Raw genomic sequence first — 27,342 nt, forward strand, 5'->3', positions numbered from 1 at the left:
AAAAAACTTCTCAGAGATAGACAGGTAAAGGAATGAGCCACTAAGGGTATGGAAACAGAACCTTGTCTGGAAGAGACTTTCACAGTGTCAAGAGAATGATGACATTGGGATTCTTTCCAGAATTGTCATTACTATTCTGATGCCAGCCATGACACCACAAATATTGGCGCTCTATCTGTTCAGTTGCAAAGCATTTTTCCATGCAGATTTGATTCAAATCAGTCATGGATTCAAACTGCACAGAAGTACCTTTAGACCAGAAGTGGAGGTTACATAACATACATGCATTCTTATTTTGTCATTTCCTATCTTGTGAATGCTTGATTTTGCTCTGCTGAAGCTGTTTTTATGGATTTCTATATGGAAATGAGGAGATGTCACCCAGGGAACATCAGCTGGAATTGACCGTGCCACTCACCGTGACAGTCACTTTTCTTCTCTATTCTTCCACATCTATTAAACATGAATATCATAAGTCATTTACTTCACAAAAAATCTCAGCAATTCGGTTAATCAAAGTGCTTAACTGAAAAATAATATATATGAACAGCGCTTAAGGAAAGAGCAAGTAAAAACTGCAGTTAGCAAAGTTCCTGATGAAAAATTATAATGAGAAGAAAATTAGCAGTAAAATATTTTTAAGGGCTTTGTCAAACTTCAAAGGCTATCACCTATGAGAATGTGTTAGAACAAAATTCATATCGAAGTACCATCCTACTCTATGTATGACCACAGATTAATACTGAATAGGCAACCACCGAGGAAGCTGTGTTTCTACTGTCCCATCAGATCAGGAAATACTGTCTTCTTTTTTATGTGCATTGTGCCAGAGCATGACCAGATTCTACATCAATTCTTGTGCTCTGAGGCAGATATCTTATAAACAGGGAAAACTCCAAGGTTGAATTCACATATTTCAAATCTGAGGTTGGCAGAGTTTTCATGAACCTTGAAACTAACCTAATGCATAGGGTCTTATACTTATTCTCTCTTCTCAAGAGAGAGACAGTAACCTCTCAACTGTACCATACTTTGATACTAATGACGTCCACTAAGCCTGGATTTCAGCTTCACCAAGTGCAGGCCATCACATTCAGCCTGGAGCTCCCATTAAATAATAGATGCTTCTTCACTTTGCTCTATTGTGACATGTTAATTTGAAAGAGAAAATTAGGAAAAAATATACAAAATTCAATTCATGGGATGTTCCAACACTTAGTTTGGATTCGTATGATTGTTTCTGTAATACATACTGGATTAGAGCTGGGTGGAATGTTTCTGATATTGAGAGAGAAAAAGAACTAACTGAACTAGAAAGGTTTATAAATTCTCAGATGAAATGATACATGATTCATTTGGAGGCATCTACAGCTGAGAAGCTGTCCTCCACCGTGACAGATTGCAAGACTACAGTACAATTTGTTTTTTCAAGCTGTCCCTGAAAGAAGATTCGGGGTGAAGTTTTTCAAGTAAAGAAACATGTGCCATCTTCTTTGCTTCTAGTTTATATCCAGTTTACAGAGCTGAGAACACTTTATATCCTCTCAGTTTGAATGTTTGTCAGTCTACTTTTATAATTGTGACACTTGCGAGGTTTTGTTAGATCAAAGGCTGGGGTTTGTAAAACTGTGAAGTGTGAAAATAGCACAGTCATTCACAGAGAGATTTGTTTTCATAAATATTTAAAAACAGAAGACTTGCAAGCTCCCAGGTTCTCTTAGACAGATAGATGGGAACTGCTGAATCAAGGCCTGAACCACTGATTGAGCACCTGGGGAAAGGACCGGGTCAGCCCTGGGAGCACAGGTGAAGGCAATTCAGCCTGGCTGCACCTCTCTTAGACGTCATTTAAGGGCTGACAGCCTCTGGGGAAGGATTTCTTTCTGGAGATCCCTCCTTGGTGAAGCTTTTCCCTGTGAATCTGGAATCTTCTGATACAGGTGAGCAATTTTCTTCCCTTCCTTCACAGCACCTTTCTATTGTACTGGTCCTTATGTCATCACACCTTTGTTGTAGCATGTTTCCTTTTGTATTGATCAGTCCAATTGCTACAACAGCTTATACAATGCAGGCTTTGTCATGGCTCTCTCATATGTAAAGTGATGTCTTATCCTATAGCAGGGAGCTCTAACCTCTTCTCACTATCAAGGTACATTTTTCATTATTGTGGCACTTTCCCTGATTCCCTTGGCTAAATACTCACTATCAACCAGAATGTTGAGGAGAACTGACATTAGTGATTCTATGTCAAATTGTATTGAGGTATGTCTGAAAAACAGGTAGGTAGTGTGAGGAGTTAACCTGTTTGGGACTAGTGGAAAAATTCTGTTATACAAGTGTTTCATTTTGACTTTTCCTTATGGAATATTTTAGGGACCCCTTTAAAACAAGAGAAGAAAAAGAAATTGAAGTTATTTAACTTTATTTATAGGAGAAGTGAAACATGTCTGTGATGAGTCAACCTGTTGGCTCATGTGAGATACTTACTCGGCTGTTTTGGGAGATAGATTTCCTGGAAGGCAAAGCTCTTCTGTGCCAGTTAAAGAATACAGTCATCTTCTCATGAGGATTATTTTGAAAGCCAGCTCTCAAAAAGCTGCAGTTTTCTTCTCAGATTCACCCATCTCCCTTCAAATACAGTTGATTATCTTTGATGCTGGAATAAAACTGCAGCTCTGCCAGTCAGGAGAACCCAGCTGGCCACTGGTCCAATAGCTGAGTGGTAAAAGTGGCAGTCAGACTTTTCTGGGTATTAAGAGTGCCTATGGAGAACGCCAGTAAGAATCTTGTCACACACTATCAGTTCTTCTTTCGTTTGTTGTCTCTGTGCCTGATTCTAAGTACTTCAACTTTCATTTTCTTTGTTCTCCAAAGATACTTCCCTTGTCCATGTAACTCTCAACAATATTTGCAGGCATCTTTCTTCCTCTTGCAGATACGCTGAATCATAATGATGTCTTGACTACTTTTATTTTTATTTCAAAATCCTAAAGCTCTTTACCTGAAGAGACAGCATGAATGGATTAAAAGCACAGATAACTCTGTTAACTTCATGGCTGGGCGTTAACAGCTTTTCCTTGGACTAATGTTTTGAGCTCACGGGGGTAAAAGCTAAGGATGCCATACCATGAGTTTATAAAGAATCTCATGTCTAGAAAACCAGTGGTTAGAATTCTTCAAAGGGTGATGTTCCATGCTGCATCATAAATTGTATTAGATTATAAATGAGTGTAATTGATTGACATGGCACCACAAACTGTTTTCAGCATAGATGACAGGCATGTTCTCTTTAAAAAAAAAAAAAAAGATATAAGTTTTCCTTCAGTATATTTTAATCTTTTTTTTCCCTGTTGATGTCAAGTAGCTACTTATATACATGCACCCAAAATAGGTTTTAGAGAAGCCAGACTGATGATAATACACTGGAAAAATTAATCTCAGTAATGGTTGATAAAGCTTAGTCTATCAACAAAGACTGATCAAAGTACTAAACCCAAACTGTTCTCTACCCAGACATAATGGAATTCATAGACTTCTTCATAGGGTATGGAATGAAAAATTAAAACAGATTTCTAGAACAACAGAATAACAAAACTACAAATCAAAAGCATTTCAAAAGGCATTTTGATTAACTGAGCTCAAGTTACATATTGTGGCAATTGATCTCTGTTTCATTCTTGCCAGGTATTGCTTCTGATTTATTTCTCGTCTCTCAAAATAAACTGATCATATTCAACAGTGACCTTAAAATTATCATTAAGGAAATATGACTCAGAGAGCCTTGGATAGCCTCAAGCTATTCTGTGTTTATGAGATCATGACTTCCTTTGAATCTATTCATTTTGAGGATACGTTGCTGTCATCTTCTGTTACCTGAAAACTCATAGAACAGGATGGATGTTTTAGATGACAAATCCAACTGTGACTGTGTTCTTAGAAGATTGGTATTTTACAATTGCATCTGTGACTGCTGAGACTTTGAGGTGGTAACACACTTCAAGTGTGTGTTGGCACTCAAAGGCAGTTCAAGGTAATCATCCAAGATGAACATCTGTAGCTTATTTTTAACTACCTCATATGCTTGCAAACACATCTTGAAAAACTGCAACTCATTACTTTCCAGTTAATTATACAACTACAGAAGCACGAAAAGTATGTCCATTCTGTTATTTATCTGGTCTTTATCATCAGAGCACACTATTATTGACTTGTTCTGTACTTAATACCCTGCTACAATTGTTCCATGGTCAGCTCCTGCTTTCATGAAGTGATCGTTACTGGACCTACAGAGATACTCAGGGATACGATAGATATGAAAGTATCAGATTCTAAGCTTCCATTATGTCAAGTAAAATAGTGGAGGTATAAAAAAAAGACAACAAAAGAAACTAAACAACTCATTTGAGTTGGGATAAAATTGGTGTTTTAAAATATATATGGGAAAAGCTCTTACAGTTATTCTTTAAGACAAATAAGTATAGAATGAAATCTGCATGCAAATGTGATGTTACGAGGAATAACTACTACAAATCTCGAGTTTTCCAAATCAGTGGTGTCAATAGAATACTTAAACAAAAGTAACTTCTACATTTTGATGGACAGTGGAATCCTGAATTTCTCAGAGGATAATGTGCATGTATTATGTTCTGCACCAACAAGCACTTGTCTTAAGTAAATTTGATAGAGCAACTGAAAGGCAAAATCACAAATGGAATTTGTATCTAATTACAGTACTGCAAAATGACTGTTTTATCACTGTTACTTTTGTCAGACAAAATCTTACTCAGAAGATCATTATCTGCATCAATCCACCTTTTCCTGACTAGCAGTTTTAAGCTATCTTTACATATAGAATACCTCTGTCACATTTTACTCGTACTGCATTATTCATCTGAGCTTTTGCTGTAGGAACAGGATACTCCCATACTGGTCTCTCAAATCCCAGAGCAAAAGGAAGTTTATGAATCATGATGTCTTGAGAACGCAAACTGCTTGTCAGCAAGTAGGACTGAACTAGATGAAATCATCAGCTGTGCAAAATCTGTGCTAACGAGAACTACAGAACTTAGAGTGAGCACTGTTTTATAAATGGTGTTAAGTCAAAATAAGCACCAAAGTAAATAAAAATGAGTAACAAATCTCTGATTTCTCTTAGGATGAAAAAGTTTGCTGCCTCAAAACTTTAAATGTCAAGCACAGTCCCATTAGGAATCCCAGTGTTCTGTGTCCTCAACTTTGTATTCAGCATTTGTATTGGTATCTTTCATATAATTCTTTGATGTGCTTTAATTTCCCTTACTATTTATAACAGATATATTGACTTCTCATAGTTGACTCAGGTGTCATACAAATCTTTGGTGTTTCTTGGAGACACAGCTACCTGTTCTGTGCATGAAAACACATTTACTAAAATGACAGTCCAGATTTTAGTCATTATTATATGCAACATATTTACTGCTCCATGCTCAAATGTTTGTTCTGCAAAATATTATAGAAGAGCTCAGTCCTATAATACTAAATTTAAAGCAGTACTAGGCTTTTACTATGAGTAGTGACAACTGAGCCAAGTCCTGGCATGGAGCTCTACAGACTTTGGGAATATTGATGTTGGGAAGTGCTTTTATGAGGAGTACAGTTGGGGATTTTGTCAGGCAGAAAGCAGGAGGCAATTTCAAGAGGCAATGCCATAGGAATCTCAGACAAAAGCAGGAGTTCACAAGTGCTTCTCTTTGGAAGTTGCTCTTAAAGGTGTTTTAATAGTTGGTATTTAAATGAGGATGAAGACTCTGCACCTGGATTCACGATCAAATTCAGGAATATAAGCCACAAATTTGCTCTATATTGTGTTTTGGTATGAGAAGTGTACAAGCATATGTTATGTTGTGTGCATTTTAGAGAGCATAAAGAAAATTTCTATATTACATTTAAAAGTATAGATTTTCGATTTCACTCTTGAGATAGGAATGCTGATACAAAAACTAACAACAAAAAGGAGGCTTTCTCATCTTTTTTTTCCATAAAATTCAACAGAAACTCCATCATCTTTCTCACTTGAGAACGTTATTAAGTTTCTACTGCATTCAGGAATGTATTTAGTTTCCAAGTTACAACTTGGAAAACTATATTTCTAAAGAAATGTGAACAAAGCAGAACTTGGTGTTTTCCTCTTTCACGTTTTGGATGAGGATCTTTGCGTTTGTTTTGAATGCATGAAGAAAGGGAAGCATACACACAACATCTGCTGAGCTCAGTGGAAGCTTCGAAGTCCCAAGTTTCTACTAATATTTCTTTAACACTGCGTAAGCAGGGAAGAATGGGTAAATTTCCTACTGCATGTCAGCCGGTAGCTCGGCAGTTAAGGCCTTTTTTGTGGTGTAAAAGACAGGAGATCAGAGCTGTAGCCTGGAAGGCAAAGAACTGAGACTTGAATCTGACCCACCCAACACTGTCAAGACTCTTCGTGATAGTTCATGGAATAGCAGCTGTCTATTCAGATAGCAAACATGAAGTTTCTGAGAGAGTAAAATCTTTCCACCAAAGCTAGCATATGTTTTCTAGTGAAGAGTGCTGGTTTCAATACTTCGACCTTTTCAAGAGAAGGACCGTTCTGCTGAAATGTTACTGATTAATTTTACAGCAGTTTCACTAACGTGTAAGAAATTAGTTGGTTGTTGCAGCTTAATAAGATTTATTATTTTCCTTTTTACAAAGAATACCTAGAGGCAACATATACAAAGAAGTTAAGGTGATGAAGTCAATATAAGTTGGTAATGAATGTCTTAGCACCCTGGAATTCCAAAAAAGCAATTCGAATTTTTAAGCTGCTACGTTATAAAAAGCCTGAAAAACTTCTTTGATAAAGTTTTATAGCCTTTTAAAACTGAGCACAAAACAGGGACTCGTATCAGCCAAACAGGCTTTGAATTTATTTGATGCAAAACCAAACGTATGCCTTGGTAGTATTCTTGAAATGTTGCTCTTTTAATAAATAAATAGTGTAGAACAAAAATATTACAGATTGGTAATGATTCCCTCAAAGTTTTTTCATTTGGACAATAGATATGAAAGCAAAACAGAAAGCAAGCAGCACTGCCAGCATCACGAGTTGCCTGCCATTGATTTCTCTCTCTCAGTATCAGTTAATAAAAATGATTGACTCGCTTAAGAAATTAGACAAAATTACTACTCATGTTTTGACTTTGGCTCAGACAGTTGATTTTACTGATTTAACCTTGCTTTCAATCTGGAACGCGTGTTTGCATGTGTGTGTTAAATGCTTCCTTTCACCAAAGAGATCTCAAAGGGTTGTATAATGAATGAGAATGCATAATTTCACTATTGAAATGCGGTTACTTACTGAGTAGAGAATTACTTCCACTTGCAACTTCAACTTGCAAATCACTCAAGTGCATCTTTACATACACAACCGCTTCCCTTGAGTCTGTGGGCCTGCTCAGACGCCTAGCACTGATGAGAGACTATTTTAAACACTGTGTTAACATCATGTACAGCAGCTGAATTCATACAGTCCACCTCATGTCACCTAACAAGGGTGAGGAAATCCAGTCAGTAACACGGACTATATTCTCTGTTTCGAATAGCACAGGCAGACAGGGCTGTTATGCTGAAGGGTTTATCTAAGGTGGTAGTCCCGACTGCTTGAAATTTGGCCACCCTGGAAAGACGAAAGGTTTGTGTTGTTTGCCCAGATCACAGCAGTTCACATCTCCAAGTACCCCTACAAAGTGCTTCCTTACTCTTTGTAGGAGCGCTCCTAAACAAAATCTTTCTGTTCAGAATTGCTGAGCATGGTAACTAAATAAGTCCACCCTCAAGAAAAGGTCCACAGAGTAATAAGAGAACTTCATGGAGAAGGACGGCAGCACCTCAGTGCAGTGGAAACGCTGCTCTGTCCCAGTGGGAGATGAAAAGAAAGAACATCTACAGAGGTGTTTTTCTCTTCGGCTTTTACCTGTATAGACAGTAAAATAACACGGCACGTTTTCCCGAAAAGCTTTGATGAAGATATAGTAGTTTAAACAAACAAAAGTAAGATTTCTGCTAGAAATAAGCCTATACTGTATGCGTGTATCCCTGCGGAGCTTCTTGTCTGACTTGGGAAGTGTGATCTATGTAATACATTCACTCTGTATTGAGGAAAGTTGAGTTCTCCCTCTGGGCTCTGCTGGGATCTTTGCTCTCGAAGAGTTGTTTGACCGTTTCGTTCTGTCTTATTTTTGTTTGCTGTTTTCTGTCCTTTATAATTAGAATTTAAACTCTCCCTTTGTCTCGTATGTTTTGTAAAACGTCTGGCATAAAGGGCCACTTATCTCAATTGACCTACTAAGTGCTGCTATAATGCAAGAGATGATGAGTCCAGACTTGAGAGTATTTCACCTTAAGGTGATGCAAGAGGTCGGTACTGCGTGGTGCGCTCTAATTTGGCACAAAGGAGAAACAAATTTAGGATATGGAAATGGGAATAGCAGGGAACAGGATCGAGCTGTTGTTGAGGAAGGGCTGGGAGGGGGGAAGTGCAGGAAAATCATTTTCTCATAAAACCAACTGGAGATTCGGATCTGGAAAGTGCTCGTTGCTTTACTTGGCAACTACTTACATCAGCGGCATTTACCCACACAAAAGAATATCTGAGGGCGAGAGGAAGAAGTTTGTAGGCCGATGGATGGATGGATTGGTGGCAGCTAAAGAACTTCTGAGCTGTAATCTCGCCTTTTGTCCGCTGATAAATATGTATGCGTTCTTCACGGCTCCTGTTAATGATCTGTAATGATCTGCAGAGACTTTGCCTGAAGTGAGACTCAAAGGAGATGCCCGCCGGGCCCCGCCCCGCAGGGTGGTGTTTGTTAGTGGGGGTGTTATGGGGTTGTTATGGGGGGTGTTAGTGTAGGGGCGTGGCGTCGCTCCATGTCCCGGATGGAAGCGGCGCTGCGCGGCACCGCGTGACCCCTCCCTGTCCGGAAGTGCGGCGGCAGCGGTGCCGGAGCGGCGGTCAGCAGCCGGGGCTGTACGGGAGCCGCAGCGCTATCGGCGGTCAGCTCAGCTCGGCTCGGCTCGGCTCGGCTCGGTGCGGTGCGGGCAGCGATGAGGCTCCGCTCCCGCCCGACCTCGCCGCTTCCTTCCGCCGCCGGCCGTCGGTGACCGTCACGCCTTCCCCCGTCTCGGCGCTATGAGAGCCGCCGCGCCTCCCAGCCAGCGCCGCGCTCCGGTACGTAACGACTCCGGGTCGGCGGGGGGGAGGCCTTTGTTGCGGGAGGGGCGGGCCCGGCTCCTTGCCCCGGGGCCTGCGGGCCTGACCGAGCGGCCCCACCGCTGACGGCTGGTCTGCCCTGGGCGGTGCGGGTAAGGGGGGCCCGGTCCGGCCTCGCGGAGCAACCACTGCCGGCTTTGTGTGTGTGTGCGGGTCCCCTCCCGGTGTGCGGTGCGAAGCCGTCCTGCTGGGAAGTTGCCGTCTTGCAGCAACAGCTGAGGTTGGGGGGTGCTGTAAAAACTTATGGAGGTGAATAACACCGAAGGGTTGAGGCGGCGGTGCGGCGTGCCCCATCTTACACATGGGCAGGAAGTGCGGCTGAGCTGGGCTGGGTTTCACCTGGTGATGTCATCTGGTGAAATCCGCCGGGCTACCGGTGAATCAGTGCATCGTATGGGCGATGAGAATGAGAGGAGGGAGATAGAACTGAAACAGAAGAGATCCTGAGGCGCTCAGCCTTCGGCCGCAGCGTAGCGAGCACGGTTGTGTAATTAGAAAGATGGGCTGAGCTTCAGGAAGATATTCTTAACTTTTGACACGGTGTGAGGAGGTACAGGAATAGCGTTTGAACAAAAAGGATTGTTTTCCAACCTCCTGCCAGGAAACTCTGTGGGATTCCAGCTGGGTCGTTCCTTGTTCTTATCAGTTCTGCTGAAGGTGTTATTTTGATGGCTGTTCCATATGGTCGGATGGGTTTGTGCCACGGCGGTGCTGAAGCTGAGCTCTTAGTGGTTTGAAGCTGCTCAGGTGGTTTGTTTGAGTGCTTTGATGATACAAACGCTGTCAAATTTCTTCAATTTTTCAGTTTCCACTGATTTTTATTTCAAGAATTAAAAAAATCCTATCAGTAAAGGTCACTAAACAGTCACTGTAAAGTGCCCCTTGTAACTAATCGGCTGTTAGAACCATAGAATTGCTCAGGTTGGAGAAGACCTTAAAGGTCATCAAGTCCAACCGCAACCTGATCATCATCCCAACTCTAACAACCCTCTGCTAAATCGTGTCCAGGAAAATCAAACTGAGATGATCGCTTTTAATTAGCGTATCAACCTGATACTTGAAGAGTTGATGGGTACAAAATACTGCACCATCAGAGCATGAACATGAAAAAAATGTCAGTGTTGTGTCATTCTCTCCTGTGTATTTTTAGGTCACTACTAATAGTAAAGCATTTTGTCTTAGCAATCGCAGTTGGTGGAGGTGGTTAAGGAAGCACCATATCAGCCAATAGGCTGCCCAGTAGGTGATGGGCTGGTGTAACCAATACACTGGTATATCAGCTGGTGTGAATTGCATGGCTTCAGAAGTCAGTTATTATGGTGAAGATGGAGGAACGTGCAACCCCCTCCTGACTCTGGGGGGGCGGGGGATCCTCATGCTGAAGAGGAAGTAAAACCCAGTAACTATAAACACTGTTTAGTCCAGTCTTGCACTCCCAGGTTTTGGGGATAAAGTTCCTACTTTAAGGCCCTTGCCTTACTGGTTATTTGGTGTCTTGGAGCTGTTGTTCCTGGCTTGAGGCTGATAGAGTTCTGCTTCATCCTCTCAGAGATGGTTTTTTGAGAGGTTTCCATATCATTGCACGTGGTTCTTTCCTCTTTCTTTAAAATCCTTATGTATTCACAACAGATTTCTTTGGCCACTTGTTCATGGATGGCTTTAAGTAATGTGTGAACTCTGTTATATAGCATGTCTATTGTGGTGCATAAAGGCTTCGGTTTTTGTAGTGCTTTTATCTGCTCAATCCATGTACTTTGGCAGGACTGTGTTCAGTATTGAAACAAACTTAAACAAAAACCCCTCAACTTTCATGATACCATTTTACTTCTATAACAGCTTTCCTCTGTGGTTTTGGTAACCAGCTTTAAATTTGTTCTTTGTTGGCTATAAAGGTTTTTATGTGTTCTTTGTCTACATGCTTGCTAAGAGATTCCTTGTATCTGCCAGTGTCCTTTTACCAGTGTTTGCATAAAGCATTTAGGAAATGTAGTGGAAAGTGAGATGTTCTGCTGTTTCACAGGCTCATTAGTATGGAATAATCTAGAGAGATCGTGCATACAGATTCCCTCAATTACCTGAGTGTGTTACCTGTGATGCTACCTTCCATATCCCAAAAGCCATTTATTATTATCTTTATGCAGAACGTTGTGTTTGTTCTTGGTTGGTTACTACTCTTTCTCATGACGCAAAGCCATTTTAGTATGTTGTCCTGCTTCACAGTTGGAGAATTTGATAGTTGCTTCAGTGGAAAAAAAGCTGTCATCCTTTCAGTGTTGCTTCTTCAGGTGTTAAAGATGGGCTGATTTTAAGTGGACTTTGTGTAAAGGTGAATGTTGGGTGGGCAGAGTCATCACTTCTGTGATGAGTCTTTATGAAAGAAGCTCCTGTACATACTCAGATGCTTTTAATCATTTCTTTGTTTTGTTTAGCATTAGAAATATCTGATATGCTCTTCCTCTCTAATTCATTTCTAAATGCACAGAATGAAGTGGTGAAGTTTTATAAACACTTGCAAAGTGGTTATGTACATTTTGTGACTCTCTCCCTAAAAAGCTGTAGCTTGCTTAGGTAGGAAGCAGCATTTGAAGCTCGGGTTTGATCTGTTCTCTTGCTATATGATTTCTGTAGAATGCAGAACTCCTTAGCCTTTAATTAGTGGTACTTTGTGGGTTCAATATTGAACAGTTGGTGTTATGTCCCATCCACTTTCCTAAGAGTCGTGTTTGCTCTCTGCACTTTATTGTGACCTTCCTTCTTGAGTAATACAAACTTGAATTTATCATTTGACATGCCGTTTACCTTGTTGCTTTATAGAATGAAAAAGTGATTGTGTTACAGGAAGGGATGCAATAGAGTAGCTCCTGGCTAAGGCAGTGCTGCTCGTAGAGGGAACGGCTCCAATAGTTGGGAAACTTCCAGAGTTCACGGGGTGGGAACATCTTGTTGTACCAGCTTGTGCTGTGCTATGGAGAGGATGAAACTTGGGAGAGCCAGGCTTTCTCTTCTTCCTGATTGATGCTTTAATGCTTATTCCCTCCCAAGTGCTCGCACACCAATTGGTCGAGTCACTTGCAAGTCAGTTTTTATGCAAGGCTGCAAATGGTGAAGAAGGGGATGAGGGGATATGATGACTTGCACTTGATTTATTTGAAATGCCTTGTTTTGTTGCATATTAAACGTTTGGAAAATTAATTATGCTTGGCTGTTAAAGGGTTTGATGTTAGTTGCCTTAAACTCAGCTGTTGCTTCCTGAACATCTGAAATTGCATGTAGAAACAGCTCTTTCTGGCCTGAAGGAGAGTAGTTGCTGTAACTTTCTCCTCTGGTGTCATACTTTCTGGTTCTCTGTTCCATATTGACATTTTCTTTGGAAAACTACATTTCCCAGAAGTTTTATTCCTGGCTTTCTTTATTCATACTCAGTTTTTAATGGACGGATCTGTTTTCTCCATTAGCATTGCCTGTGGCCTCTGAGGGATGATCATTTGTAACGTTCTAATAAAAAAAACAAACAAAAACCAAACCAACCCTCTGCTTTCAGTTGAGAGCTGAAGACGAGTCACTTATTTTGAGCACTTAGTGTATGGGTGCAGAGATTTGTATTAGCTAATGATTTCTTAAAATTCTTTGGAGCAAGGACTTGTTGACTGTCTGCAGCATTTAACACAGTAAGGCTCTGAATTGCTTAATCTGTAGACATTACCTCAGCAACAAAACAGTACTCTTAAAACTGAAGACAGTGGCACCAAACAGATGGATTCTTTGGTAACTAGGTTTATTTTCAGAGTCAGTTGTAATCAAAACCCTTGAAGCTAAAATCAGAACTATTTGGTAATGAATTTAGCAACCAAGTGCTTGATATACTTTGCCTCAACTTCTTGGGATGGAGTAATATGTTATAACATCCAACTTCTTTAACTGCTTTTAGTGAGCATCATTTACTGGCCATGGTGACAGGTATCAAACTGAATAACTGTTCTTGTAAAAGAGGACAAAATCCTTCCAACTCATCTGATGTGTGTGAAGATAATTCCATCGTTAATCACATACAGCTGTATCTGTACCTGATTTTAGGTGCTTTTTCTATGCAGGCAGAAAGTTCTGTTTGTAGTCTGCATCAACTCATTTAAAGACTTCCTAAACTGAAGTTGTATCAATCAAATGTTAGACTAGAAACCAAATTACCTGAAATCTCTAGTTAGCTTCTTTGGGTAGTTGTAGGTTGATGTATAGCAAGTGCATTGCTGTATTGAGCACTGAAGTTGATGTGAGCTTAGTGCTGTTGGTGTATGTGGTTTCAGAGGATCAGACTGAGTGTAATCTAGTTTTGATGTGTTCCATCCATGCTGAATCTGCCAGTGTAGACTTTAGCAGTTCTGTGCATGTAGGAAACAAACTTCTGGTGTTAAAATGGAAGAATCTTTATGTTGAAATATGTGATCTCCATTTGTGCAGTGATTTTTTTAAGTTATAAAACTAAAAGCACTGCGCTCGTGGTTGACCTGAGAACAGAAGTGTGGCAAATACACGTGGCTTGATTTATACTGTAACATACTGTAACAGAGAGGCTCTTGTAATGTTTATGGCAAAGTTTGTCTTGTTTACAATCACTTGGTCTTGGTGACTTCTTGATTTCCTGGTAGTAAATAGCCTGTTTTTCTCCTGTTATCCTTTTCTGTGACAGCAGTTTTGTGGAGCTGCTGGGTGGTTGGGGAGGCCTGCTGGTGTGACTCAAGGTGGGGTTACCTCAGGTGCGGACTGGCAGAAAGCAGCTTTGATTCCAGCCTCTGTGAAGATAGAAGCAAACCGACTTGCTGGGACTTGTGGAGACCTTCCTTAAGCTCAGCTGTTTGATGATGAGAGTCAAGCCAGAAGGGGGATTTGACTTTAGGTGCAGTTGAAAGGCCACTGTGTCCAGGTCTTTGGCCTGCTGGCCAGAAGCCATGCCTCCAGCAGTGCAGATGGCCGCAGTGGTAGTTAACAGCATTCTGTTCAGCACGTTTCCCACAGCAGCTTTGCAAAGGCAGCTGAAGATGTTTTTGATAAGCCAGCAAGGCTTGGTCTGATTGAACTTGTTGCCTTTTGTCAGCCCAGTTGCTCTTGTCAGGCTGAGATCTGCTTCACCTTGCCCGGATAAGCCCTGCCACCCCAGCGGCTCTGTAGCAGCCTTTGTTGTGTGCCTTATTGCTCCTTTTAACCATCAGTAAAACAATCTGTGTAGGGGAACAAACGATGGTGTGAGGAGGTGAAAAAAGTGAGTAAACATCCTGCTTAGGAAAGGGTGAGTAAGGTTTTATGTATTGGCACTTTGGTCACTAGGGCTTTTTTGCAAGACAGCATGTTTTCCTATTGCTCTGGTGCCAATCCTCAAATGTTTTGCATGGATTTCATTCACTTGAGCAGATAATGTTTTTGCTTTCTGGGGGACGAGTTCTCAAGCAGGGGAGCCTGATGGGCCACCTCTAGGTAAGTGGCCTGCAGCTGCAATAAGAGCAGCTGGGGAAGTGATGGGGCTTAGTGTTGTAAAGCCAGAGCAGTTGTTGCTGAGTGATCATTTCTTGTGAGGCAGCAAATGGTTCGATGGAAATTGAAAGCCTTAGAACACTTGTAGCAACTTTTAAAGAGATAACCCTTGTGAGGGAAAATAAAAAGTGAATGCTGCTTTGCAAAACAGCAAATAGCAGGTTGTTTCTGAAACAGCTGAGTAGGGATGATTGTGTACTTGTATTTGAACTTTGGAAACCAGCCTCAAAAGGTTAAGAACTCTTAGGATTATCTTTTTTAGCATTGTGTGATCTTGTTGACATCTGTATTGGGCTGTTTCAGGTCCTGTTGGTAGTGATGGCTTTCACCAGGTGTATTCACACAGCTGTGCTTTCAGAGGCTCCTACTTCAAACTCACCAGAACAAGTGAATGTGCATCTCAACTCTTGATGCCTGCCTTTACTGTAGTGCAGCTTAATCAGCTGCTGATACCATCTCCACTGATATTAATTCTCTTTGGAGACTGTTAAGGTGAGCTAGCATCAAGTGCAGTGTAGTTCTCTGGCAGTAGATGGAAGAATAGTAATTGTTTAATGTACTTTCACGTGCCATTGATTTAAGTAAGAGAAATGGAGTGAAACTAAGGAAAGACAAAGATGGCATTGGCTGTATACCATCGGGTGTAAAAAATGACAGCAGCAGATTATTAGGATAGAATAGCTTCCTGAGAGGAGTAATGGTGGAAATGGCAGTATTTTGGATGCTGTAAAGCTAGGCTGAAATGCAAAGATTCTTCTTACAGCATTTCAATTTCAATTCTTCTCCAGGGAAGTGTATAGATGAGTCCTATGGGGAATAGTTTAGGTTATCTAATATGGAACACCATTGGTTTCCTATACTATAGAACAATAATGCAAGGCTAATGCTGAGGGTTTTTTATTAATAAGCTTGGCTGATGTAAACTAGACAAAGTTCAAACTCTGCGTTTCCTCTTGGCTGAAGGAAGATGATCTTTATGTTTCAGAAGCTTAAGGGTAAGAAAATTCTGAGAAAAGCCTTTAAGTGATGCATACTCAGCTGTAGTTTTTACAACTAATAGTATAATCTTGTGAAATTTGAACTACCATCTTCAGTGCTGTCATTAACAGTTGCAAAGCCATCCTCTAGAGGAGCTGTGCATTTTGCCTTGCTGGGGCTTCTGCTGTAGGCACCTCAAGGATGTGCTTTCAAACTCTGATGTCTCAGCTGCAGCTATTTTAAGATGTGTTCTGACCCCAGCTGCCTGTTCTTTTTCTATGCTGGAGTTCAGTGTCCCTGTCATAGAATGGCAGGGGGATGCATGTGTAGTTTCTCAGCTGTCACAAGCCAGGCCAGGGCATTGGTTTTTCTTTCTGGAGTTACTGTTCAGCTCACGGTGTGGGTACTGGAGGTTGGTGATAGTGAGACCTGAAGCAGCTAAAGCTTGTGATTTATGCCCCAAAGCTGGTTTAGGCTTGTGTGGTTTCCAAGTAAATACATGCTTAAGTAAGCATTTTTAGTTTTGTGTTCTATAAACCCTCTTTTAACTACTACAGACCTTGCACATCTTCAGGAAGTCTCCATAGGGTTTCTCTGTGTGTGACCCAGCTGCTGTTCCCTTGTTGCACTGAAAAGGAAACTTTTGTGTTAGAAGTGCTACAAGTAACATTGAGATGTAGTATGTGCTCAGTCAACAGCTTCAGTGTGAAGGAGGTGGGAGTATATAAATACGTTTGTGTGTGTGTATGTATATATATATATACATATGTAAATCCACAGTTAAGTATCAGTAACTCCATGCACTCCAATGCAGGAGTGATATAGATTAGATTCAATAAATACTAAACGTTACATTTAAATAATCTTCAAGGTGTATATCCCGGGTCTATTTTCAGGCACGCAAATGATGACACTGAATAAATTGGAAAACTGCCTAAGCTAAATAGATCCTTCAGATGTCTGTTATTGTGCTGTGTATCATCCAGCAGAAAATTCGGTTATACAATACAGTTGGCTATATAGGAAATGTGTAGCAATTCTTTTGTAATGCTCAATCGTGAGGAAATACAAATCCTTCCAATTAAGAACAATTCTGTCTTTTACCATGTGTTCTTTCTACTACTAATGTCTTATGAATTTTCTTAAGCGTAATCAGCTTACAAGAGTAACTCTTACACAGGAAAAAAAAAGTTCTCTCTTCAACGGAATGATATTTTTAAGTCTCTAAGATGTGGAGAGGAAGATGTTTCTCGTGGATTTAATCAGCTCAGGAGTTCCATGCCTCATTGAGATAAGCCTGACCCAGCTGATGGGGGTTTTTACACCAGTCAGTACTTCTACACCAAGCTGGAAGGAGCATGGCTCTGTCACCCTGATACAGTTGGCCATGTAGCCACATCCTTTGGCCTTTAAGCTGATGCTACGTGGAATTGTGAGAGTCAAGTAGACCATCAAACTAGGAAATCAGATGGGCAATTCAAAAAGTACTTAGTTTGGGGCCTAAAAATGGCTTTACCTTCAGATTTGACTGTTTTGCTCTGGTTCATTTCTGTTGCTTCTACCTTTGAGTCCATTTTTGTATCTTCTCTTACCCAAGAGTGAATTTTAATACAATTTGGTATGTTCCCATGGCTTTTTATTTTTTTGGATTTTAAAAAGCGTGTATTGAAAAATAAGCCCTAGCACCTTCTTATTCATTGGTGATATTTCCTCAAACTGAATGTGATATCTCTGTAACTAGAGTGTTTATTTAGACTAGATAATAGGAAGAAACTCTTTACTGTGGGGGGTGGTGGGACACTGGAACAGGTTGCCCAGCAAGATTTTGGATGCCCCCTTCCCAGAAGCATTTGAGGCCAGGCTGGATGGGGCTGTGAGCAACCTGGTCTAGAGGGAGGAGGTGTTCCCTGCCTATAGCAGGGGCTTGGAACTACATGGTCTGTGAAAGGTCCCTTCCAACCCAAACCATCCTGTGATTCTGTTGTTTTTGAATTGGATTCACAACACAAAGTTTTGGCTGGGGGAGCAGACAAATTACGTGTGGTTTCTGAACTGCCTGTTTACTTGGAACAAAAAGTTGGAGGAACACTGTGTTGTTCAGCGATTATCCTTCAGAAAGTAGGTTTTCATTTAAATTTCAGTCAGTGATGAAATATCAGTATTTCCAAAGGTTGGGGAGGGTGGGGTTAGGGAACGTTCGTCACAGCTTTGTGTTCCTTGAGATGTTCAACCCCTTTCAGGAAAGGCTGACCATCCAGATGAAATACACAGGACACGCATGTGGAATTGCTTGGCATGCTCATTTATTATGCTCAGCTCTATCATGCAGTGAGCGCTGAAGTCCTGCGATGTGCCAAAATGCAGCAGGGGAGGGAAATGCTTTGATCCTGGAGGCTGAACCCTTTGCCAGAAGGGACAGCAGAGGAAAGCCAGGGAAGGACTGCCCTTCCAGCTCACAGTGTGCTTTCCCTCTTGCTTGTGACAGAATAGGATGGGGTCATTGATTTGCTTGGCAGACTGATCTGTGGTTGGGTTCTGGCAGGCAGGGGTGGACTTCTAGCATCTGTTGGATGCCCTGTGGAAAGCAGTTTGTCTGTCCAGTTCTATCAGTAATTTGTTGGCTAATACTTTATTGAAGTAGAAAGATAAAACGTTGCTGTGCTCGCTGCTTACGTAACAGGTGCACACAAGCACATGTTAATGCTACAACTACTCTGATGAAAGAAATGCTAGAGTGTAGTTATACTGAGCTTCCACTGCTACGTGTGAGAGCTGGCAAAAGATCCCGTTAACACTAATGACAATTCTTCAAGTAAGATTTGAAGTGCTTTGTGGGTTTATTGAGGGATTAGGGAATTCCTGTTGATACTTTTGCGGTGCTTTCATAATATGTTGTCACTTTTCCAGTGTAAAAGCTATTGATTCCAACACAAGATGTAAGACTGAATGTGGTGTACTGTAGATCAGAAGCTGAGGAGTAACTTTATCTAGAATAACCTTCAAATTGTGCTTTGAGGAACCACTTGGATTTTTTGCCTCTTTGCCCTGTCCTGCTCTGCAAGTAGTGCTGAGCTGTGGGAAGTTCTGGGTTTTAGACAGACTGCTTTATTTGACAGAATGATTAGCAGTTGCCATCAGTGCAAGAAGCCCATTATGTTTGGGATGTGAGAGTACAGGTTAAGTAACAAACTTTTGAGCATCTCTTCTCTTGTTTTGCAGCAAGACAAAGTAAACTCTCAGCGTAAGAATTGGCAGTAACTGCTGCATGGCATCTAGTATGGATATATCACCTTATTTAAAAGAAGCAATAAGCTCCTTGACACATTTCAGAAATAAACCTATTTTCCATTTCTTAAAGCCAGAGATTTTTGTCCTCATCCCCTAAAACTTCACAGTGTTTCCAAGTGAATGTAATCATGCATGTTTCTTGTGGTTAGAGAAGTCTTCCTAGCAAAATGGAACTGGTTTGTTAAGCCTTGTCCAGACAGCTATAACATTGCCTGAAAACGTTTGGAGGGTGTTGTGTGGCAATGTCCTGTCACCTCTGATGTTTTATGATGTGCAGAGGAGTAGATGCAGATTCCAGTGTAAAATTGTCCCTTACAGTAAGTGGTTTCATCCTGCAGATAACAAGCCTGTCTTTCTGCACTTCATTGATTTAATTCCACACCGTAATTTGCTGACAGGTTTTCTGAACTACAGCTCTGTCTGTTCCCAGCCATTTGATCTAATTGGCTGTGAGGGGGAATTGGTGCTTGGAAACCTCTTTGTCTGAGCTGATGACAGTGGTTGATCAATGATTCATAAACACTTTCTTCAAGGTAGTATTTAGTCTTTTCCCCAAGCAAAGTGTAGTATGTAGATCAAAAGGTCAGCATGTAGATGCATCTTCTCACCTTCAGTCTGTCCTTGCAAGGTCCAGTCTTGGTTCTGGTGTCACACAATCACAGAATGACCCGGGTTGGAAGGAACCTCAAGGATCATGTAGTTCCAACCCCGCTGCCTAGCAGGGCCACCAAACATACACCTTTACTAGATCAGGTTGCCCAGGGCCCTGTCCAACCTGGTCTTGAGCACCTCCAAGGACGGGGCATCCACAACCTCCCTGGGCAGCCTGTTCCAGGGCCTAACCACTCTCCTAGTGAAGGTATCACTTTCAGTGAGTGAGGAACACGAAACCAATTGGGCACCAACACCTGGTGGGAGGAAATCCTTCCCTTCTCCTTGATGCCTCTGTGTGTCAGGGTAGCATTTCTATGGCTCGTTGCTTTCAGCTTGTAGTTTTGGTAAATATCCCTACCACTGCCTCCAAATCCTAATTAATCAGCTAGGTAAAGTTAATTAAGATGATTTCAGTACTGCCGATAGCTCCCCACTGTTCTCTGGCAGTCCTTGGGTATGGCTTGCCAGAGCATCTCTTTTGTTCAGTTTCCTGGGTTTGGTGTGTGTTCTTCAAAATTATGCACTCAGGCGTATTTAAAAACAGGACAAAACCAAGCAATAACCAATCTACGCTCCTAAACTCAGACTCCAGTATGTCTACCTGTTTAAAATTCTTGTTTTCTGTTCTGCAAAGGCATGTCAGCAGCTCAGGGAAGTCAGTCATCTACTGCTAATGCAGTAATTAGAAACTTCACGAAGAGCTGGAGTTTGTGAATGACTTGAAAAATGTACTTAGTCATGGCTTCTGTCAGAAGCTGTAGTAAATAACAAAAGCCACACAGCAGGTTGGAGCAGTCTCTGAAGCACAGATGCCTGAATTAGAAGCAGGCTCAGCGACAGACTGACTTGGAAGCGATGGAGTGACAGTTAACCACCTTTACAAAGATCACGTGTGTCCGACCGCTGGTTTTATGTTTTTGTTGCCCTTTTTTTAGCGTTTTAATTTTAAAAAGGTTCAATTACTTGTGTACGCTAACTGTATTGCTTATTTCATATGCAGCTCAAGACAATTCCTCTTCACTTAGTGTGGCACTTAGCACTGAAAGGATTAGGGATGTACTAGAACTGGGTCAGTCGTGTGTACTGACAACAAGGAACAGTCTATATTTCTTCTTCCTTATTTATTAACTTTGGAGAATTGAAGAGCAGGTGGGTTGAGTGAAGCTGAAGTAAACTCCAAAAAATATTTAAGGTATAGTTTTAATAGTTCCATCAGCTGTTTGAGTAATAGCATTGGTTGTTACCACTGAGTAGGATGTACTTCCAAAAGGTGATATAAGCACTAAAATTCTTGCTTTATGAAAGAGGGATGTTCACATATATCCTTTCAAGGAAATTTTTTTCTGGATAGCTCTGTCTAGAATATCAAAACAAACTGAGAACAAGAATCTGTGTAAATGCAGCTTATGGAGTACTTGTGATTCCTACTTAAAAGAAAACCAGAGAAGGAGGACCAAGCAAGTTCCATCATCTTATACATACAGTGGCTGATGTCACCTGTTAGCATCTGTGGAAAGCTCTAATTAAATACTGAGGACTGCCATAAGTAAATACAGGTTTTATTTGGAAAGAAACGTTCTACTACTTATGGGAGGCCTGCTGAATTGTGTTTTTGATTACACTTGAACACCTTGGTGATCTTTATCTGGCTGGAGACTGAGCTGCTGATTTCTTTGTTCGCTGAATTCTATTAAGAGCTGATTACAGCATCTGCTTCCTTGTCCGGTGAAAACTGAGAATTGTGTTTTTTCCCTTGAAGGCTTTATTTGTGCATCGTCCGGAGTGATTCCCATGCCAGCAGGCTTTAATGTATGAGAGTAATTCTTACAGGAGAAGAGAAACCTGAAGGGCATGGGATAGACCATCCACTGAGGATCAAAAGATGATTATTATGGAAAGCAACCACATCTATATTCATTCCATATTTGTTTTTATTTTAGAAGAATTACTGAAGTTTGGATTGCTGTTCAGATACTATAATCTGCAATAAGTGGCAATGTCAAGGGTTCCCACCCCACCTCCTCCTGGGGAGATGTCCAGTGGACCTGTGGCTGAAAGCTGGTGTTACACACAGGTAATTTGCATGAATTCCAGGAGCTTCGCTTTCTATTCATCATTACCATGAACAAAAAAACCCCGACAAAACAAAACCCTAAACACACTGAATTGTGCTGACAGATTAATATTTTCACAGCTAATGGCTGATATGCAAGCTGCACTTTATTGAAATTTTCTACATCTTTTTTCCAGGTCAAAGTAGTAAAATTTTCCTACATGTGGACCATAAATAACTTCAGCTTCTGCCGAGAAGAGATGGGTGAAGTTTTAAAGAGTTCTACATTTTCATCAGGGCCAAATGACAAAATGAAGTGGTAAGGTTTTCATTCTGCCAACTGCTTTCTTTTTAGTTTTCACTAGCAAAAGTTGCAAAGTCAAGTTGCAAAGAAGTATCAAAACTTTGTGATGTTTTGTTGCAGGTACAGGTTGCTTCTAGTTACATAGTTACAGAAGTCACAGGGGAAACACTTGTTTTAACATCATATGGCATTCTCTCTTAAAAAATGCATATCTGTCTATTTGAAATTACTCTGTGTATGATTTTTTAAAGGCATGTTTTTTTGCATTTCTTTCAGGTGCCTGAGAGTGAATCCAAAGGGATTGGATGATGAAAGCAAAGACTACTTGTCATTATACTTGCTTTTAGTCAGTTGTCCAAAAAGTGAAGTCAGAGCAAAATTCAAATTTTCACTGCTGAATGCGAAAAGAGAAGAAACTAAAGCAATGGGTAAGAGAATCTTACTGTGGTACACACAGATTTATAAGAACCTTCCACTGAAGGTTAGCTTAGTCATTTTTTTCTCAGTTGAGCAGAATTTAACTCTGAGGAGACCTGACAATATCTTCCTTAAGATCCTTTTAGGAACTAAATTAAAAAATCTTGTTTCACACAGTTCTATTCATGGAGCAGTATAAATTGCAGTGGGTTACTCACTTTTTCACTCTGGATTCGTGTACCCTAATTTTTCTAGCAGTTTATTCTCGGTTCCTGTTAATAGAGTTGATTTTGCTTTTTTCTAACTACAGTGAAAGTTAGAGTTCCATATTACATTAGGGTAAACGTTTTTTAGATGCTCCTTTACAATGTTTTTGTGTACTTAATCTGATTTATACTATAATTAGTTTAAAAACATGAATCACGTACCCAAGGAACTAGAAGACTAATAATTGACAAGTTGGTTTAATTGCCTTCTTGTTTTCCAGCATGCAATCACAACCTTTACTGGAAATGCTTTTTGGTAAAGCTGGAATTCTTATTAAAATGTTTGTGAAAGTTGGACTTTACTTAACACTAAACAGTATGAGGTCCTTGATAGTGTAGCAGTCTATGGACATTTTAGACTGAGTATTTAAATAAAACATTTTCGTGTATGGTAAGGAAAATCATAAATGGTGGTATGACTTCTGCAGGGTAGCCTTCAGCCAGATGTAGGGTATAAAAAAGATCACCTTGTCTGTTCCCCTTTGTTGAGTAAATTCAAGTATACTTTCTTTTTTGAGCCTCTTGAAATGAAAGCGCAAGTCCCCTGTCACCTTTCAGGTGTTACCTAAACCCACTTGTAATTTTGAATGTAAATCCACAAAGTTCAGTGCACTTCTATATTACATTAAATGATTTGACTCCTGGGAAGAAAAATAGATGTACATATTTTGCTCCATAATCGTCCACTGATAGATTTTACTGCATCAGTCCTTGCAGGAGTCATCTCCATGAGGCCAATGAGTTCTTAGCCCTGCAGATGTACACAGGCCTCTCATTCCTCCTGTTTCTTCCCCACACTGTTGTGCATGACTATGCGCTTTAGAAAGGCACCCAGTTGTGCTCTTTTCTCAGTAAAGGTGTGAAAGCTGCCCTAAGTGAGGGCTGTTCAGTGTAGGATGGAAGGATCTGAAGATCATTTCCTTCTTGGTATTCTAAATGCTAAAATTCACAAGGTACTAGAAAAAAATACAATTAATTGATGTCTTCAGTTTCTGCAGTAGTAGCAGACCCGTATTTGACACTGCAGAAATTAAACATCTTTTCATCTTGGGAAATTACCAACAGAAATCTTAATTCTTAGACTTTCCAGCCACTTACCATCTGCTTGTGGAGATGCTCCATTTTTATATATAACACATAGTGTTGCCCAACTTTAGACATCCTTTGTTAACTGATAATTCATGCTCAGGCTGCTGCTTAAAGCAGTGCTTGTATAAGATAGGTAAAACTAACATTTTGACTTCATTAGAAAGAAAACACTTCATGCTGTTTTAGTTCTGTGGTTTTGTATGTTTAAAAGGCTACTGATCTTTTAATTTCTGAGGGCTAACGCTGGTTCTTGCTGGTAGCAGTGGCATCGAAGTCTGCAGACTAACCTTAGTGCATGTATTTGCACTGATATGGCCCTGGGAACCCTTTTGTGGCTTGTGACCATTAGAACAGGGAAAATAAAAAGTTTTTTTGTGGGCAAAGCAAATTGTTAAGTTTAAAAAAATAAATGAAAATAGTCATAGAGTGTGGCTTATAAAAACCCACTTGTCAACATAAGGTTTTACGACCAGAAAAATAGTTAGCTGAAAGCTTTCATTTCTGTTTTGCTTTTTTTTCCCCCCCTGCTCTTTTACTTTATTCCAAAGTAATTTGAACTTGGGAAACAAGATTTTCTGTTTCAGAAGGAAGCCCAAATAGATTGTTGTGACAACTGCAGAAGTGTTGTCAGCATGCATTTGCAATGACAAATTCATTGTAATGCTGCTTCCCAATGAACGGTTTCTGTTTTGACGCATCGGCACTCTTAAGCTTGAATTGGAAAATTCTCTTGCTGGTTGGTGCCTAAGATAAATCTGAAGAGATGCTGTGGTTTGAATTGCAGATAGCATCGACTTTTCACATGTTCACGTCTGTTTATATTTTAATTTGACTTGCTTGATCTGTACATAACTGTCTTTTAAACAGAAAGCCAAAGAGCGTATCGGTTTGTGCAAGGCAAGGATTGGGGTTTTAAGAAATTTATCCGAAGAGATTTTTTACTAGATGAAGCTAATGGTCTTTTACCCGATGACAAGCTTACATTATTTTGTGAGGTGGGTATAATCTTACCTTTTGTTTTAAAAATGCTGCTTTATGTTTATGTTTGTTTAAAGAGTAATGTGACAGTTGGCTTCTGTAAATGATAGATATGACAGGAGATGCTTTTACTTGCATTGTCTATGTTGTATTTTCTTTCCTTTTTTGATATACACATATCAAAATGCAGAATAATTCTGAAATGATTGCTTGTGAACTCCATGAATCAGCCAGAATACTCTGGAGCTTGCTGTAGAATTATCTTTGGAAAGGTGGCTGCTGTGTGATGTCTGTAGGAGTATCATTTTATTGAGGTCTCCTTTAAATAAAGAAGTGATCATTTGGAATTCAAGAATTGTTCATCATTGGGTAGGCAAAAGGGAATATCTGTGTGCTGGTCTGCATTTAAAAAAATACAGAAGCACAACTGATAGCTGGAATCTACACTGTGATATTATTTGTGGGTTCAATCAGTGAACAGATTTTTCAAGTAAATTAAACACTTGATTTTTATGGCAGCTGTTGTATTTGGTTTTTTTTCTAAACAAATGCGAGTTTTCTAGGATATTTCTTAATGCCGAGAATGAATGTGGAAAACTGTGGTATAAATTTAACTTCCTGGAATGTTATGAGATGCTTTTATAGTATTGGTTTTGTTGGTAACCTGATAAGTCATTAAAATGGAGTAAAATGCTTACGAGATGTTAGAAATGCAAACTAGAGAAAATTGCAGTATAAGAACTGTGTATGTTAAATGCATGTTGACTGGCTATCTCTGCTGCCATGAAGTGATTAGTGGCTTAGGAGGATGATAGATGCTTTAAATGCTAATAAGTTTGCTTTGATCTGTGTATTTACAGGAAATGTGTAAAATTGTCTTGGCAAGATTACAATTTAATTATATGTCATTATGCTGTGTAGGAAGAATAATTGAAATGTGGCCCTTGAGACTAGATATTGCAAATATAGTGCATCTTATTTTCACATAGGCAAGTTAAATTAGCTGCATGATAAATTTGTTGTGAATACAGTTATTTTGGTGATAAAAGCAAGAGGTAACAAGTGTTTTATACTTCTGCAGACACTCAGGAGTATTTCCTCACTTGAAGTTTTGTTGTTATGAATAGCTTGCTATAAGGAGCTCTTAGTGTTTGTTTTTGGATCTGCGTCTCTTTAATTTTAGTGGGAACAAATACCGATCTTGTTTTCCCCTCCAGAATGCTTTGTCTTGATGCTAATTATTGAACACAAGTGTGTTTCATTACAAAACATCAAGAAGTTCTAATGAGTGTTCAAGTGTTTGACCTACTCTGATTGCAAGTGTTGCAGGAACTACAACATTTTAGTTGTACGCAGTGAGGGTTTCAGAATATCTTCTGACTTGTTCCAAACTGGAGCAAGAAGATTGGAAATGCAGATTCTTTAAGACTCATTTATTTGCACGTGCTCTTCAGCTACTAGAAATTACAGGTATTCTTTGAAAGACTTGTTTCTGTATGAAGGTCTGTGTTCACCTTCCTGCTTGTGTCTGAGTTTGAAGACCAACTTATCTTCCTAAGAAGGTTATGTACTTAGCTTGGTTCCTGGTCATGGTAGGTGTTCAGTAATGATCACTGAATAGCACCTGTACTGGCTTTCTCCTGTTTATCCCACTGCTTTTGCAGAAGGATTATTTGGTCTTCCCAGGCAGTGTGTACCAAGATGTTGCAGAATGTTCTTAAGATATGTTGGATATGTCTTCGGACTAAAAACTGAAGGGTTAGGACAAATACATAGCAAAATCTAGTGCTGCCCCTGCCAGCCCTCCTTACATAGAGAGCAGTATTGTCACAGCTTATCACAATTACTGTTGGACCACTAGCTTCAAACTCAAGAAAACAATGACTTTTCACATGTTAGCTGTCATCTTGCCTACTGAACGTGAACAAGTCATAATTCATATATTTTTACACATCCATATACACGAGGATATACAGTTTTAAAAGGATCTGTGCAGTCACTGATGTAGTATGAAAAGCTGCATCTTGCATAGTTTTTTATGACCTAAGTACACTAGATGCTGTGGAATATTTGAATCTCCTGCCTAAAATACTGCTCCTCTTGTTGTTTGCAATTAGTTTTAGGATCTCCTTATCTAGCATTTTAGGGAAGAAATAAATAACACATGAGAGTAAAGCTTATAAACCCTGCTATGAAGTGCCTGAAAGAAATACATAGTACAAGATGTTTGGGGGAAAAAAAAGAAGACTGCGGTGTTAATGTGATTGGGTTCTAGCTTGATTTTAGTGATTGATTTGCAGCGAACCCCAAAGAACTTGGATTCTAAGCGTACTGTTTGGGTATGTGATAGATGAAACATCAGGTCTGTAAGTTAGTAGTAACTTCTAAAGATCCTACTAGTAGACAATATAATATGTTTGTTCAGCTATGGGAGGTAATAATTTTGTTCAGTTTTCGTCTAAAAAGAGTAACTCATGAAGTGTTGCACAGCCATCAAATATGTATCAGAAATCATTCTGAAATA

General features: G+C 40.0%; 1 protein-coding gene across 2 annotated transcripts in view; it reads left to right on the forward strand.

Moving 5' to 3' along the window:
• Positions 1 to 9,111: 9,111 nt before the first annotated feature.
• Positions 9,112 to 27,342, forward strand: part of SPOPL (speckle type BTB/POZ protein like) — a 28,188-nt gene continuing 9,957 nt past the window's right edge. For both annotated transcript variants that reach the window (XR_001556660.2, XM_015869112.2), the window contains exons 1-5: positions 9,112 to 9,226; positions 21,652 to 21,785; positions 21,962 to 22,083; positions 22,345 to 22,496; positions 24,708 to 24,835. Coding sequence is in view for 1 of the 2 variants with exons in the window: in XM_015869112.2 (XP_015724598.1) it covers positions 21,708 to 21,785; positions 21,962 to 22,083; positions 22,345 to 22,496; positions 24,708 to 24,835 (480 nt within the window). In the remaining variant the exon portion in view is untranslated. The remainder of the gene's footprint in view (positions 9,227 to 21,651; positions 21,786 to 21,961; positions 22,084 to 22,344; positions 22,497 to 24,707; positions 24,836 to 27,342) is intronic.

Source organism: Coturnix japonica, chromosome 7 (genome assembly GCF_001577835.2).
Source record: "Coturnix japonica isolate 7356 chromosome 7, Coturnix japonica 2.1, whole genome shotgun sequence".
NCBI classification, from domain to species: domain Eukaryota; kingdom Metazoa; phylum Chordata; class Aves; order Galliformes; family Phasianidae; genus Coturnix; species Coturnix japonica.